The sequence below is a fragment of the Pituophis catenifer genome, unplaced genomic scaffold (assembly GCF_029215685.1).
Source record: "Pituophis catenifer annectens isolate HBS135680 unplaced genomic scaffold, rPitCat1.0.hap2 SCAF_3, whole genome shotgun sequence".
NCBI classification, from domain to species: domain Eukaryota; kingdom Metazoa; phylum Chordata; class Lepidosauria; order Squamata; family Colubridae; genus Pituophis; species Pituophis catenifer.
Window position 1 is genome coordinate 89,695,377 of NW_027256883.1, and position 16,672 is coordinate 89,712,048.

General features: G+C 38.5%; 1 protein-coding gene across 5 annotated transcripts in view; it reads right to left on the reverse strand.

Moving 5' to 3' along the window:
- Positions 1-281: 281 nt before the first annotated feature.
- SLC12A7 (solute carrier family 12 member 7) overlaps positions 282-16,672 on the reverse strand; it is a 111,156-nt gene continuing 94,765 nt past the window's right edge. For 3 of the 5 annotated variants that reach the window (XM_070940781.1, XM_070940779.1, XM_070940783.1), the window contains 4 exons: positions 16,344-16,525; positions 13,794-13,808; positions 6,318-6,451; positions 282-3,430 (listed from right to left, as the gene is read on the reverse strand). In XM_070940781.1, the coding sequence (XP_070796882.1) occupies positions 3,339-3,430; positions 6,318-6,451; positions 13,794-13,808; positions 16,344-16,525 (423 nt within the window). In that variant the 3' untranslated portion in view covers positions 282-3,338. The remainder of the gene's footprint in view (positions 3,431-6,317; positions 6,452-13,793; positions 13,809-16,343; positions 16,526-16,672) is intronic. The other 2 variants (XM_070940782.1, XM_070940780.1) reach the window with 1 other exon arrangement.

Sequence of the window (16,672 nt, forward strand, 5' to 3'; positions counted from 1 at the left end):
ACCCAAAGGCATGCTAGCACAGTCGAAATAGAAATAGTGTTGTCTGCTATTTATATATAGGCATTCACTTTTTAATTGCAGAAAATTCCCTGAAGATAAAATATTCATTATACAACTACAGCTTAGTCTGAATTCTTGAATTTTTTGCTTCAGCACCATTGATATATATGGATGCAAAGATATATTTCCCTAGAAGGGTGTCAGAACCTATTTGAAAAATCTCTGTCCCATTGTGTCCCAAAGAAAAAAGCTCAGAGAATGAAAACAATAACGTCTCACCAGTTGAAGTGTTTATTGATATATGTACATTTGATTCCCCCATCAGCCACCCATATCCACCATATTTATGATAAGCTACTAACAATAGATTTTTTTTCTTCTGTCAGCTAATTGCCAGACGAAGAATAGCTAACATAGCTTTGAGTATTTTTTTTTTCCATTTTTGGGAACACAGTATACTATTGAGAAGTTGCTAAGTAAATGTCATCAGCTTTGCAGGCCAACTGTTATATCCTTAGGAATTATTCCTAAAAGCTCCTCAAAATATTATCAGCTGGTTGACGAAGCAAAACATCTCTGCAAAGGTATGATTAATTTCCCCTTTCAGCATGATACTTTCACTGATATTACAGCTTATCTAGAAGAACTTTCAGGTAGTGATACAAGTCACTTGCACAGACAAGACTCCATGTAGCAAGTGACAGAAAAACAGATAAGGCCCAACCTGAGTCTCCGGAGAAGGACGGCATATAACTCGAACCAATAAATAAATAAATAAATTGCCAGCAGAACAAGGATAACAAAGTATGACATACTAAAATGAGAAACAAGTAGGATCAAATGAGTATTATCCAGCAGCTCAAGGTTCCCTTCGACTTCTTTCAAATAAACAAACATTATATTATTTAATAGAGAAAAACCCTACCATATTACTAATGATAATGAAGATCTAGACCAGGGGGGTCAAATTCAAGGCCCGGGGGCTGAATCTAGCCCACAGGGTGCTTAGATATGGCCCGCGGAGCTGCCCTGGATATAGCAAAAGACTGGCCCACCATGCCTCTGCCAGGAAAAAGATAGCTCGGAAGGGAGCTCAGTTTTTGCTGGCAGAGGGTTGCAGGAGGTCGTTGCAGCTGAAAATGGAGCTCCCGAACACCATGTGCAGCACTCCCAAGGTCCATTTTCACTGGCAGAGGGTTGCAGGCAGCCGTTGCAGCCAAAAATGGAGCTCGGGAGCAGTTTTCACTGCTCGGGCCATCACAGGCGCCCTCAACACGTGACGTCAAGCTAGTCACACCCACCCTGGTTGTGCCCACCCCGGCCCTCTGAGGTCAAACACAACCCTGATGCGGCCCTCAATGAAGTAGAGTTTGACACCCGTTCTAGACAACAAACATCCAAAGGGGAAAAAAGGAGTGTATATTTTAATGACTCCAATCAAGATCAAATACTTTAAATTGGAAAACTGAATTGGAATGTATTCCTTTTTAATGGGAATACTGGTTGAGGAAGTTAGATTTATTTTTCTCTACCTGGGGATCATGGCAATTAAATCTGGGATTTTCTTCTCACAAAGCATATGCTCTACTATTAGCATATGCTTCTGAACATTTTATTACTTCAGGCAAGCAATTATTCCAGATAACTTTGAATTCCTTTGTCTTTCCAAAGTGATTTGCCAAACTCCGTGATTCTAAAATGATGCACAGTATTTCAAAGCAGCCTATTAAGGTCATTTGAAAGAACAATTTTCTAAATGTTTGTGGAGTTGTACAGAACACTGTGTAACTATAACCGTGAAATTCATTATGGGCAATCAATAAGTAATTAGACTATCCCTAATGACTAGCCAGCAACTATCAATTTTAAGCTACAAAAATAAACTAGGGAAACAGTGAACAAATTATAGTGAATGAAGCTATTGTTAAGTTTCTCATTACTAAGTTCTGTGATAAAAACATATGAGCCATTACATTTGTGGAAATGCTAATGCAACTTACAGATATTTCCATTTAATAATTCACAAATGTGCAGTAGATATATAAAAGCTATGTCCCATTTCATATTTTTAAAAATGGTAATCATATTGCAGTGGAGTCTTGACACAGAAATATTCAACAAACCAAAGTTCACTATAATAGTGGATACATTAATACCAAGTGAAGGTTAGGAATCGTTTGAGTCTTCATCCGTGGAAAGACAGTAACAAAGATAATGGGAAAATGTAGTAGGATAGAAAAATATCTTGAGGAATTCAGAAAAAAATAACTATTCTAGGATATGGCTCAAAATATATGGAACCTACTTATGGGAGAAGGTTCTAACTGCCAGTAGCCATACTTTAGATGCATTCAATGCTCACAGACTGGAAAAATATACCAATCTACATGTTTTCATCATGCCCATTTTGGGAATGTTGTCTGAGTCTTGGGACTAGGTCACCTAATGCCTGGCTAAGTAGTTTGCACAACAAGGGTACAGGAGAGATTGTGTAGACACTAAAAGAAGGGGTGGTTTGTTTGTTTTTTGCAGGCTGAAACAAAACCCTTTTGGCTGTTTAAGTGGATCATCTGTGTAGGTTTCAGGGTGCTTTCCACTCCATGACCTAGTGCGACGTGCTGTGCACATTTGTGTACTGACCAGAGTAACCTTCTTTTGAATACAAACTTGATTTGATCCACCTGTTACTGGCAAATGATCTTTTCAAATCAGCTTCTTAATGAAACAACTTAAGGGTAAATAAATAAAACTCAGAGGTGCCCTTTCAAATAGTTAAATAATTGTGGTGACTAAATTAAATTATTTTTATTAAACTATTTTTCTCATAAAAATACAGTGCTAGGCATTTCACAAATTGATACGTAAATAAGAGCACAGATCTAAGGAGAAAAGATATGGGGGAAAATGATTGTAACTCAGCATGGTCAGTAGTAAAATGACAATTGTAGACATTTATAAAACAATTCCTGGAGTCCCCATCCCATCCCATTTTTTTTTTGTTTATTTCTTCTAACCCATCATTTAACCATCGTTATTTTAAAAAAAATACTAAAACGTGTTCCTCTATCCCCCCAAAAAAGACTTTTCTGTATATAGGTTCTATGACCATACTCAGTATCCCATCTTCATGTGAAGGACAAAAATAAGTCTCCTGGTTTTCTACATTAACAATATAAAAATATATACATCCCCATTTCTTCAGTAAAGACAAACTTTAAACATCTATGTAATAAACAGGAGAGAGAATAGTATTCAACTGTAAATGTTGTATTCTGCACACTAGAAACGTGAGTCTAGCCCAAATTTTTTTACTCCCAACATTTGCTAATGTAAAATTATTAGGAGTAAATGGTGATCACTTCACGTCCTCCTCCTCGCACCAAAAGCACTCTGTTCAAGCCTTCCGTCAAAACTTCCAAAAACTCCATGTCTGGGTGTTAAATCAGTCAAGGTTGTAAGGAATGCACGTAATCTATATGACATTCATATTACTACTCTATGACGTTCTTTCTCATAAAATGCATAATTTGCACCCCAGAAGACATGTTAAGCAAGAGTCAGACAGAACTTTCAAATCTACATCCAGCCATGAAACTGAGATTCATACAAAGAGAGATTATTTACTTTTGCTAATTGAACGTGAAAATAAATTTTAAAGCACCTTGTGTACTTAAAAAGGCAACATTAAAAAGATCCAGAGCAAAGGTAATATTGCTCAACTCCTCATGCTTAACAGGTTACAATCAGCTCCAACCCTCATTCTTCCTATTAACTGCCTGCCTGCCTATCTATTCAATTACTGAATTGAATAGATATTCAATTCAGTAAGCCTAAGCCTGAGCCTGAGTGGCGTAGGAAGCTAATGCCTCCTACTAAGGCAGCATTTAACATCCAGCTGCCTGCAATTACTGCGAGTTCAATTCTCACCAGGCTCAAGGTCGACTCAGCCTTCCATCCTTTCTAAGGTGGGTAAAATGAGGACCCGATTTGTGCGGGCAATAAGCTGACTTTGTATAAATATACAAAAGTATGAAGGCTATTGCTTAACGCATTGTAAGCCGCCCTGAATCTCCAGAGAAGGGCGGCATATAAAATTTTAAAAAAAATTAAAAAAAATTAAAAAATTACTATAGCTGCCCGTTTCACTCAATGACTCTGGGCAGTTTACAGTTCAATTTTATCTCCCTCCCTCTCTCTCTCTCCACCTGACTCCCAATTTAATATTGAAACAATATAATATTATATACGTGATGTGCTATTCAGGATTTTCTTTTAACCTCTGAAAACAAAGGCAAAGGAAAACAAATTATGGAATATTACAAGATTACATCAATGCAACTATGTTATATTTTCCCTGAGACAAGAGGGAAATATATACCCTTTGTAATTTAAAGAGTAAAAAAATCCCAATATTTTAGCCATAATTATCAAAGAACCATTTTTAAAAGATATTCAGTAAAAAATAAGAACCTATTGATGCTGTATATTATTTTCTTTCCTATATTTATATAAACAAATGTGAGAAGAAATTCATATCCCCTTTATACTTAACAAATGAAAGTGTATCTGTATTCTGTGGTTATGTTAAAAATATTTGATAAACAAGAAAAAGGTTCAGAAGATTTATGATTTATGATAAGTTGTCATTAAACATATTATTTTCCCTGCTTATTTATTTATTTATTTATTTATTTATTTATTTATTTATTAAATTTTTATACCGCCCCCTCTCCCGAAGGACTCGGGGCGGTGAACAGCCAAAATTAAAAACACACAATACAAATATTAAAATACATTAAAACAGAATTAAATTATCTTAGGCTTCTCCAATTTAAAACCCCATTACCCATAAAATTCACCAATTAAAAATTTTTTAACCCAGCCCGGCTTGCTGAAATAAAAACGTCTTCAGGGCCCGGCGGAAGGTCCGGAGATCCGGGATTAGTCGTATCCCTGGGGGCAGCTCATTCCAGAGGGCGGGTGCCCCCACAGAGAAGGCTCTTCCCCGGGGGGTCGCCAGCCGACATTGCCTGACAGACGGCACCCTGAGGAGACCCTCTCTGTGGGAACGTGTTGGCCGGTGGGAGGTTATCGGAGGCAGAAGGTGGTCTCGTAAATAACTGGGTCCTAAGCCGTGGAGCGCTTTGAAGATGAGAACCAACACCTTGAAGCGCACTCGGAAGACCACCGGAAGCCAATGCAGCTCGCGCAGGAGAGGTGTCACGTGGGAGCGCCATGCCGCCCCCATAAGTACCCGCGCGGCCGCATTCTGCACCAGTTGGAGCCTCCGAGTGCTCCTCAAGGGGAGCCCCATGTAGAGAGCATTACAGTAGTCAAGGCGGGAAGTAACGAGGGCATGAGTGACCGTGCATAGGGAGTCCCGATCCAGAAAGGGGCGCAACTGGCGTATCAGGCGGACCTGATAGAAAGCCCCCCTGGCCACGGCCGTCAAATGCTCTTCTAATGACAGCCGTGCGTCCAGGAGGACACCCAAGTTACGCACCCTCTCCGTGGGGGCCAATGTCTCGCCCCCAATAGTCAGCGATGGCACCAGCTGACTATATCGGGACGCCGGCAGCCACAGCCACTCAGTCTTGGAGGGATTGAGTCGGAGCCTGTTCCGCCCCATCCAGACCCGCACCGCCTCCAGGCACCGGGACATCACTTCAAGGGCATCGTTGGGGTGGTCTGGGGTGGAGATGTACAGCTGGGTGTCATCAGCGTACAGATGGCACTGCACCCCAAAACCACGGATGATCTCGCCCAGCGGCTTCACATAAATGTTGAACAGGAGAGGCGAGAGGACCGACCCTTGTGGCACCCCACAAACCAAGTGCCTTGAGGTCGACCTCTGCCCTCCAGCCAACACAGACTGCGACCTGTCGGAGAGATAGGAGGAGAACCACCGTAAAACAGTGCCTCCCACTCCCAACCCCTCCAACCGGCGCAGCATGATACCATGGTCGATGGTATCAAAAGCCGCTGAGAGGTCTAATAGGACCAGAACAGAGGAGCAACCTCTGTCCCGAGCCCTCCAGAGATCATCAACCAACGCGACCAATGCCGTTTCCGTGCTGTACCCGGGCCTGAAGCCGGACTGGAACGGATCTAGATAGATCCGTTCACCTGTATGTTCACCTGTTTCTTATTTCTTGCATTTCCATTTTTTTCATCTGATTATATAATATCACAATAAGTTTCCATAGTTATATTAATTGGTTACAATGAAGACTTTTCATTTTTGCTTTGTAAATTGATTAGGCCCAAGTTTTAGACTTTGGCTAAAGTCCCCCCCCCACCAAAAAAAAGAAGGATACAGTTTTCATCCCCATGTCTGTTCTTGGGAGGTCCAGGCATGTTCAGTAATACCAGCTGGGCATTTTGTGACTTGTTTAGCACAACTCCATTGAGCTTGACAGCAGTATGCATCCTTCGCACATTTGATTCATTCCTATGATAGAACAACAATTAGAAATACTGTTTCATTGATAATGAAAGATGAAGTCATTATTCCTAAATCTAACAAATAAAATGTTTGCTAATCAGCAATTCATCTCACAAGGTGAAAACTTGTATTTGACTTAGAACAATAGTTAGCTGGATCTAGACAAAATAATCTGATTTTCTATAGTGTACAGTATAAGATTTTATCAGGGAATGATAAAACTCTGGGTTTAGTTTCATTTGTCCAGGAAAGAAGTTTCCATCAAATTCATATTATGCTGCTTCCTGAAAAAGCAAAGCACCAAAACCAATTAGGACATGAACAGTTCAAAAATAATTTGGAAGAAATGCTTTGAACGCCATACAAGTATAACATGTTTTGGCTGTTGACTGAAATACTGTAGCTGCACTAAGGATCCCATTAACTTGGATTAGCAGATCTCAAGCTTGAAACACTTTCATCACAGTTTAGCCAAGACACTTCAAATTCAAAGCAATTGGGTTCAGGTCAAACTGTTTTGAATTTGCTACACCATAAACCTACAGTTCTTTGATTCAGAGGAATCCTAGAATAACAACCATTTAGTATTCCTTAAAAGTAATACATGGTTAATCCAATAAACAATTTCCTTTTGTAGCTGGAGGGTATTCTTAGCTAGGGCAGCACAGCAATATCAGCCAAGTAGAATTTTTTTACTGAATGTGCTACTGAAAAAGTACTAGTTGTTGCAAATCTTTTCTGTTTAAGACTGCATCAGCTGAAGCTTGGAAATTAAGTTTGCAGTGTCTTGTAAAGGCAAGATTGAGATCTATGTTACTGCTTTGAACGCACTGGGGAAAAAGGCTTTCAAGATGGCCATATTCCTTTGTATAGTGGGTCATGAGAGAATGACAAAAGATTGGACCTTGCAGCTGGGAACTATGCAGATTCACAACTACAATAAAGTCAATAGAAGCTTACTGCAACAGAGAGAATTTGACCTGTGCCACGTTTTGTTTAGTTTATGCAATGTATCAATACTTTTGAGCAGCAACACGCAGGGTGCAGGCAGAATGACAGTCAGCATATATCTTGAATCCTATGAGAAACAGAATTGTCTTGTGCATTAAGCATGGTCAGAAATGAGGCTGGAAACAACATGCAGAGCTCCTCCTCCTGATAAGGCTACCAACTCTGCAGTCTGGCTCACTACCAGGGAGAACATCTACCAGATAAAAAACTTTGTATTCATTGAACAGAGGAATGTAACACAAAGTTTTTAGGTTCTACACTGGGTGTTGTGAACATTGAGGTGAATAGTTCTGCACTGAAATTTCTTGATGTGCAAGAGTAGGTACAGATGGGTGCCCCCCGGAAGTGAGTGGATTGATATCTAGCTTTCATATAGATTAGACCAGGGTCTTGTTGAATGTTGTTTGCAAAAAAGCCAATGTCAGAGGAATGAAAGCCATCATGACTGATCTCTTCCTTTTCTACTGCATAAGTAATCTTGATGTATTAAATTGCTTAACATGTGTCCTACCAGTGGCAGAAGGCATGTTAAGCAATTTAATAGATCACAGTTACTTATGCAGTACAGGAGGCAGAACAAATCTGGAGGCTGCGAGGATCTAAATGGCAAACAACAGTCTGAAGCTCAACCCTTAGATGGGGTGGATGTAGGTTTGGAAGCCAACCAAGACCAGTGATATTGCACCTTTATTTCTGGATGGGGTCACTTTCTCCTGGATTAACTATTTGTAACTTGGTGGTCCTCCTCAGCTCACAACTCCTGCTTGAGGAACATATGGCGGCTTTGGCTAGGCCTTAGCACAACACCATCTCAATTATGGCCATTCCTGGATCAGGAAATATTCACAGCACATGTCTTGGTATTTCTTGACTGAACTATTTTGCATGGGGCTGCCCTTGAACACTACTTGGAAACTACAATGGATCCAGAATGCAGCAGTTTGAGTAATTGGATCCAATGGGTTTCCTGAAGCAGTACTCACAGAGTAACACTGCTGCTGTGAGAAAGGCAACACTTGCCAGATGGCTTCAATTCAACCTATTACTTGTTATCTTTACAATATATATAACTCGATCACCTGATAATCTGCAGGACTGCTTCTTGCATTGGTTTCTGCCCGTCCAGTAAACTCTAGCAGAGAAGTTACCTTTAGAGTCATCCTTAACTAACTGCCAACAGAGACCAGCAGAGGATGTTTTTCTGGGCTGCCCCACTCTTTGAATAGTGCTCACCAAATTCAGGTCAGCATCTACCCTGCTGGAGTTCAGAAAATTGGCAGAAGTGGCTGTTCTCAAAAGCCTTTGTTAGTTTTTGGATGGGCTATTATTTAATTTCAATTTTAGTTTACTTTTGTATTATTGCAAGGTGTTCAACCTCCAAAAAAGTCTATATTATTAGAAAAACTGGGAAGAAAGGATGATCAGCAGCAAAGGTGGATGGACTCAGTTACAGTGAAGATCGATTAAAAGGTTAGGCACAGATCTTTGTGGAAAAATCTGTGTGGCAGTTAGAAGTTGAAAATGACTTGATGGCACATAGTCAAATGTGCTAAAAATGAGTGGCACATAGATTGCAGAAATAAACACAATTAAAATTACAGAACTAAAAGGGTTCCACCATCTGCTCACTGCAAGATGCCATGTGTGTACTGCTTCAGAGAATCCACTGAGTCCAATTCACAAACATCTTCCTCCTCTGATACTGGTGACAGAAGAATCAAAAGATCAGTATCTGGAGCACATACTTAGATCTTGAGAAAACATCTCTACCCAGCCCTAATTTGTGAATGTCAATGCTTGTGTCTCAGAGAGATAATTTCCTGCTTTGAAGAAAATGATTAATTCAGGTAAGGAATGCCATGATTTCCACCTTAGGCACTTTTGAAGACAATGCTGATGGAAGGCCTTCTGGGAGGAAATTAAGACGGCACTTCTCTGAGCTGTCTCCCCAAAATGGAGACTCTCACATCCTCAATGAGATAAAAGAGCACGGGAATCAGAGGGAAAGAGCCAAGAATCACATGAAGTAAATGTTCTGATGGACAGCAACTGTGTCCATTGTAAGAGTAAAAGGAATTCTTCTGCTGTGCTGTTTCACTTTCTCTGATCCACCTGTCCTTGCCTCCCCAACAGGATTCAGACAATCCAATCATCCCAGGGAAATTAAGGGAACTTCTGCTGTTCCAAAGGTCTTGGGGTGGTTGGGAGGCAGGCTTTGTTTAAAGCTGCTGAAGGAGTTCCTCCAAAGCCTGGGAATGTTGGCTTCAATCATTTGAAAACATTCAAAGGAAGAGGAGAAAAAGGAAAGATAACCCCTCCTCCCATGCCTTATATATTGGAGTAGGTAGAAATGAGAAACCGATTAGTGGCTGCCAAAGTGTTTGGTCCTGCCAGATGGAGTAAATTTGAGTAGCAACCAGCTAAGGATACTTTCAAAGCAACAACCTCTGCTGAAAGCACCTGGAATCCATTATAACTGAAACTTTGCATGGTAGCCATTTCATGCTTTTAAAAAGCTACACACAATCTGTCTTTAGAGTTCTTACATACAGGATGTATCAACCAGTAAGGCCTGCAGATTCCTCCTAAAATCGGGGAAGCAACATGCTCTGAAAGTTAGAAGACTGTTCCTGCTTGCTAAACTGCTCAAAATAAGAACATTGCAGAGAAAAAGGCAAATCTATATGCATTTTTACACTGCACGATGCTCATGCTTTACACTTAAAGGGTCATCTCAAATGTCAATCTAACTTGCCTAGCAGAGAATCAGAAAGAGTCTGGTAGCACTTTTTTCTGCCTAGCTAATGTGATTACAAGGCAAAAGCTTTTGTGAGGTGCAGCTCAATTCACCAGATGCACAGAGTGGCTAGACCGATACAGAAATGAAATTGGGATGAACTGGGGGATTGGTGGCGATGAATTCCAAAATTCTTTTACAAAGAAAATAGAGTTGTCACCAAATTTATGAAGTCGTCCAGTTTCACACTGTATAATGTATAAGTGCTGTACAACTAAGGAAGGTGAATTGTTCCACTGAGAATAAAATAATAGAACAGTTTGTGCTTTGTGTTTCCCTTATGGGTGTACCCAATAAAGCTTGGAGCTCGGTTCAAAACAGCTCCACTCATGACATTCTATCAGAATGTTTTAACTTTGCTGCATTCCAGTGGAATGAACTTGGAAAGTCTCTAATACATGGTGCTCCAAAGGAACAAGGACTTAAAACATCTTTACTTATTTTTTAGGGTTTTTTTAACCCTGCCTTTATTGCTTTTTAAGTAACTTTATTTAAAGATAGCAAACATATCTAATACTCTTTCCTCCTCCTATTTCCTCGCAACAACCACCCTGTGAGGTGGGTTGGGCTGAAAAGTGTGTGACTGGCCAAAAATCACCCAGCTGGCTTTCATGCCTAAAGCGGGACTAGAATTCACGATCCCTGAGTTTCTAATCCAGCACCTTAGCCGCTACACGAAACAGGCTCTTTTTGAATGATGCACAAATTTTACAGCACAAGACACAGACAGAGCCCAGGGATTCACTTTCAAGCAACCCTACGAAAGCAGGAGTTGCATCTTTGTCAACCCCCCCAGTTTTCTCAGATAGATCAGGGTTTTTCTTTTTGCATCCCTATTTGGAAATAGTCTATTTTTTGCACAATATCATCTTTAACATCTTGGCTGACATTTGAAATATGCCACTCATGACTTAGAGAACAAGCAAATAATATAACACATGACACTTAAAAACAATCTCATTTTGTTTTGAGCAACCAACATGGAACATTTTATCCTGAGCATATGATAAAGGCTTTAGAACAGTCATTATGGCTTTTACGAACTTAGTATTTTGGTCTCAGAATATTTTGAGTATACCTAGTCTGCCTGAACTCTGATAAATTTTGACCACTAAGAGTGCTGTATCTATCACAAATGTCCTGCCATGAACATCAGATGATCTATCATAACAATATTTTAAAGCAACATTTTTAGCCTGAACACAAACATATCTGAAATCACTGATAAACTTTAGTTGGGATAAAAGTAGGAATTGTAGACATTATCCTCTTATTCTATTACTACAAATAATTTCTCTCATTGCAAATTTGCAGCATCTTGATTCTTAACACACAATACATTTCTGTAACATCTCAATGAAATTTGGGATTTGGGTGAAGAAGAATAGGCTCTGACTTAATCACAGCAAGACTGAGTGCCTGTGCATTTGAAATCTGCCATGATCTAGGCATTTTCCACTTTTGGTTCTGGGTTGGACTGCATTATCTCAGTTGGAGGCATTTTGCGATCTGGAGATCTTCCTTCAGTTCCTATATGAAAAGCAGCTGGTAGCCATGATCAGGAAGGCTTTCTTTTGCACTAATTGCACTTGCTTCAAGACTGGGAGGCCCATGTTCATTCATGGCTTAGTCACTTCCAGATTGGATTCCTGAAATCCCCAGTTGAGGCTGCAACTCACCAGTGACATATATATTTCTATACATATGTATTTCTATATCCCCTTCATCACACTCAATGATCTGCATTGGCTCCCAGTAAGCATCCAATGTAATGCAAAGTGCTGGCTATCACCTATAGAACCCTAGATGGTACTTGGGTCAGTTTATTTGCAAGCCCTGTTTCTTCTGACTATACTATGAAATTGCTCAGGATAGGCATACAATTATTGTGTTTTATTATCAATCTATTAATTTTTACATTATTTTTAATGTTCTCCACTGAGAGTTACAAATTGTGAGAGAGGCAGTCTTACAAGTCTTTATATATACATACTGTAAATAAAACAAACTTACTTGCATTTCTCAACTTTTTGGCTTGGGTAACATTTTCAGTTTTAGTTCCAATTAAAACATATGCAACAGTTAAATGGTGGCCCTTTTGAGGAAATCACTGAATTGAAGTATCCCAAGTGAATGAGAAACATGAAATGGACTGAGATTGTTTTTATGAAGTCAAGATTAATCTAACTACGGTAGTAAACTATAAACAATTTCAAAGAGATTCATCCCTTTTGGAATTAATTAATTGGAATTAAGAAAGAGAAGTTGAATATATATATATATATATATCATATATATGATATATATGATTTTCATTCAAAATCTTGCTCTAATCATTGATTTTGTTTACATTTGCTAGAATTTCCACTTATGTAACAGCTTGTACTTCAAACACAATCTTTTCTCTCTTTTAAACAATTATGGGCCAAAACTGAAGGAGCAAATAATAAACCTTTTTATAGCGACAGATGCAAAGGAACCTTTGCATAAGTTCAACAAAAGGCTATGTGGAACAAAGCATGGGCTTCCATATATTTGACTGAATACACACACACACACACACACACACACACACACACACACACACACACAAAGTGACACCCCCCTACACACATACATTAAATGGATATTATGCTGTTAATCAACCAGATCAATGGGTGCAAAACTTGCTCATGGAACCCCTTTGTTGTATCAGAGTAGTCATGTACCGTACAGTAAGGATAGGTGTGGATAAAGGCTTAATTGCTGTTTAATATGCACAACAGAACTTTAGTGCTCTGTAGAAAGATTTTTTCAAACAGAAGATGACTCACTCAGAGAAAATGCAGGAGACAATCCATTAAAAAAAGGAAAAAGCAGTAGAGGGTCTTTAGTGTATTTTAAAAGAAAAATGGAGAAAGTAAGAAGAAAAATATGTGCCACTTGCCATAGTTATACCTAGATACATGACATATCTTATCTTATTTTAATAAGAGGATCTACTGTGGTTCTTGGGTTTTTTTAAAAAAAAACATAGGAGGGAGTCTGGAGATATGCAACACAAGATATATTCTTACAATTTAAATGACTATAAAATAAACAATGATATGGCTCAGCAAATCACTCAGCAACAAAAATACTTTCAATGTCATTGGCAAATTATTTGCAAATTCTGTTATGTGTTTATAAATGAATACATGTTATTTTTATTTAAACACTATTGTGCATTTCTGGTTAATGAGTTAATTTTAAAAAAACTTTGCATCATGGGATTTTGAGGAAGAAAAAGTCAAATGATGTATATAAACAAAAATTTCATCAGTTCTAGAATATTATTTGCATTGAAAGTGGACAAGAAAAGCAGAGATGTGACTTTTAAAAAAATAAAATAAAAAACCAGGAGAAGAATGCTCTGCCATTTCACTTGCATGCTAAAACACAATATATAGACACAAGAAACACATAATACAAAGCCAATTGGAAGGAGACATGCACTAACAATTCAATAGGAAAGCACAGACAAACAGAAAAACAACCTAAATTGCAGCAAATTTAACTTACAGATGTTCCCATTCTCTACATGGAAAAGAAACAAATATGTAATGCATTATTTGACCCTGAGGGGCATATATTTTCAATAAATATAGCAAATTAAATAGACTTCAAGTTTTTAATCATCTGTAAACAATATGCTTTATATAATTTAAAAACCAAACTATCATAGTAACTCCTGTTCAATGTTGACACTCTCATTAACCCTAGATATGGCTAGGCATTTTCATACACTTTTTACTTCTGAAAGCTTCTGAAGAAGTCAATTGTGACTGATCCAGAAAACAGTATACTTATCTTCTCAAGGTGTGAATTATTTTTGTTATTTAGAGAGAAGTTCCAAATTTCAGGCTACATGACAGCTTCTAATGGATACCTATATTTTTAGTGGGCTTTAGGTATGAAAAATTACCATAAATGGTCTTTAAAAAAACCATACGAGTTTGACTATGCATTATCTCAATCTTACTTAAAGCAATGTCATTTTCTCATGATTAAATCTAACATCATTAAATCTGGATCCTATTTTGTATGTCGAGAATGGTTCTCTGAACCTGCTGGGAACTTGCTTTCTGTCTGTCCTAAACTGGATCATATTCCTTCCATAACGAGATTCCCACCCCTTAAAAACTGAAATGGTACCACACTATCTCCTATATACCTGAAAAAAACATAAATATTGTGCTCAGAAAGGAGAAGTTACTATGTGCTACTCGGTGAGAAAGGAAGGATGTAGGGGCAAGGCAGCACGAATCATCTCCTCCTCCTCAGGAAAGTATTACCTGACCATATTATTTTTGAAGTGTTTGAAGATACACTAATTTTTAAAATTAAATTGCTTGCTTTTCTGTTGTTACCTGATATTTATGCATTTTCAAATACACAAGTGAAAAAGCTGCTGATTTTCTCAGAGGAAGCAACACTATCTTTCCAAAGGCACACACAATTAATTTCCTAGATCAATATACTTATATTTGCAGATGCAAATATATGTAAACAGAGGTTGCAATGTTGTAAGTTGCTATGGACGTGAGAGCTTCTACGCCTTCAAGAAAGTCAATTTCCATCACTCTTTTATTATTCATAAATAGAATAAGTAATTCATGCTTATGAAGAAGTATTATAAGAAGTTAACTTATAATGTGATTTTATGTTAGCATACACTGTGTCCTTCAATTTACAATCAAAACACTGAGCTTTTTTCTATTTATTTAGGCAGGCAGTTTCATTTAGCTGGTGCTGCCTTTCTGTGCAGTTATTACTTAGTTTACATCACCATCTGGTGGATATAGAGATATTTGTTACTTCTACTACTATGCAAATAGTAATATAGCTAGGTAGGATGAGCTGACAGGGACTAGGCCAAAGTCACCCAGCTGGTTTTCATGCATAAGGGAGGCCTAGAACTCGCACTCTCCTGCCTTCTAGGCCACTACCGTAGCTATTACACCAAACAATTGTTACTTTATTTTAAATACCATGTGAACCATATGTTTTGTAAAGTAAGCAAAGATATGAAAAGCATACAGAATTATATAAATACAGACACTGTATTAAGCATATCTGAAAGTATATGGGTGTCCATATCTTTATGTACTAAGAATGTGAAATTCAGGAATTGAAAAAAAAATGCTAATGGTCTCAGAAGAACTGGTTGTTTATCTAGAGCTGCAGTTCTTCAATATGAGTTATGAGCTTGCGCAGAGCTATGTCCAGAGTTTTCTAGAAGTAGCCATCACAAGATAATGAAGAAAGAGCAACTCTTCCAAAAGTTGCATTTCTATGGAACATAGATCCAGTTTATAGCGCTGACTGAAGATAATGGGGTAGGCTTGCATGGCTAGCCAGCACAATTTGGTCAGGAATAATCTGAAAGACGGTTATTGTTTAAGTGCAGATCAGAAGTTTGGTCAGTTTTAGCAAAGCCTGATGGATGCTATTATGCATTTGGAGAAATCCTGTATAGACAGATTATGCCCTTTAGATGGGACTTGGATGGCCAAGAATAAATACTGGTCTTACTAAAATGGTGCTGTACAGTCCAAGCAAAAAATTAGAGAAGGAAACCATTTTCCAATGGTTTGAGAGACCAGAAAAATACTAGACAGAATAATGTTCTGATTTAAGTGAAAGATCACTGCTTTCAGAAGAAAATAAATATATGGGTGAAAAAAACACTCACAAATGATATAATGGCTATAGGTTTGCCATCACGGGTATAGAATATTAGTTAAAAGAAGGATGTATAACAAAAAAGGAAAATAGAACAATTTACAGTTTCAGCACAGTACTGGGTTTCAATTTTGGTCGCTACTGGTTTGCTCATGGGTGCAGGTGCGATTGTGACACTTCTGCGCATGCGCAGAAGCTTCTCTACATGCGCAGAGACATCCGGGCAGGTGGGAGGAGCCTCCCACCGCCACCGGTTTGCCCAATCTGGGGCAAACCAATAGCAACCCACCACTGTTTCAGCATTGAAATATGTGATTGAGCAGCATTCACAAGCCTGGAACTCATCTCTTCTTAATAACTTCTTCTATTCCTTAAGTAACCACTTACGGTTTCATACTGAAGATATCTTTGTAGCCTGGCGCACATGCTTCTTTATTTTTATGCTTTTCAGATACAAGTTTCTCTTTTGTCCAGGTCATCTGTACTTTTTCTGGGGCAGCAATAGTTGTCTGCAATTTAACCATTCCTGTTCCATGGGATGCAGTGTTTCTGTCATGGATTAACTGAGCCTGGCCAAAGATAAGCAAGCAAAGTAAAGATTTTTGACATGTCAGCTAATTCAAAACAGGTAGAGGTCTGTTCTTATAGAATCTACTGTTTGGGAATTAAAACTGCATTTTTAACTTGCAATAACCATTCAATAGCTTGACTCCCCA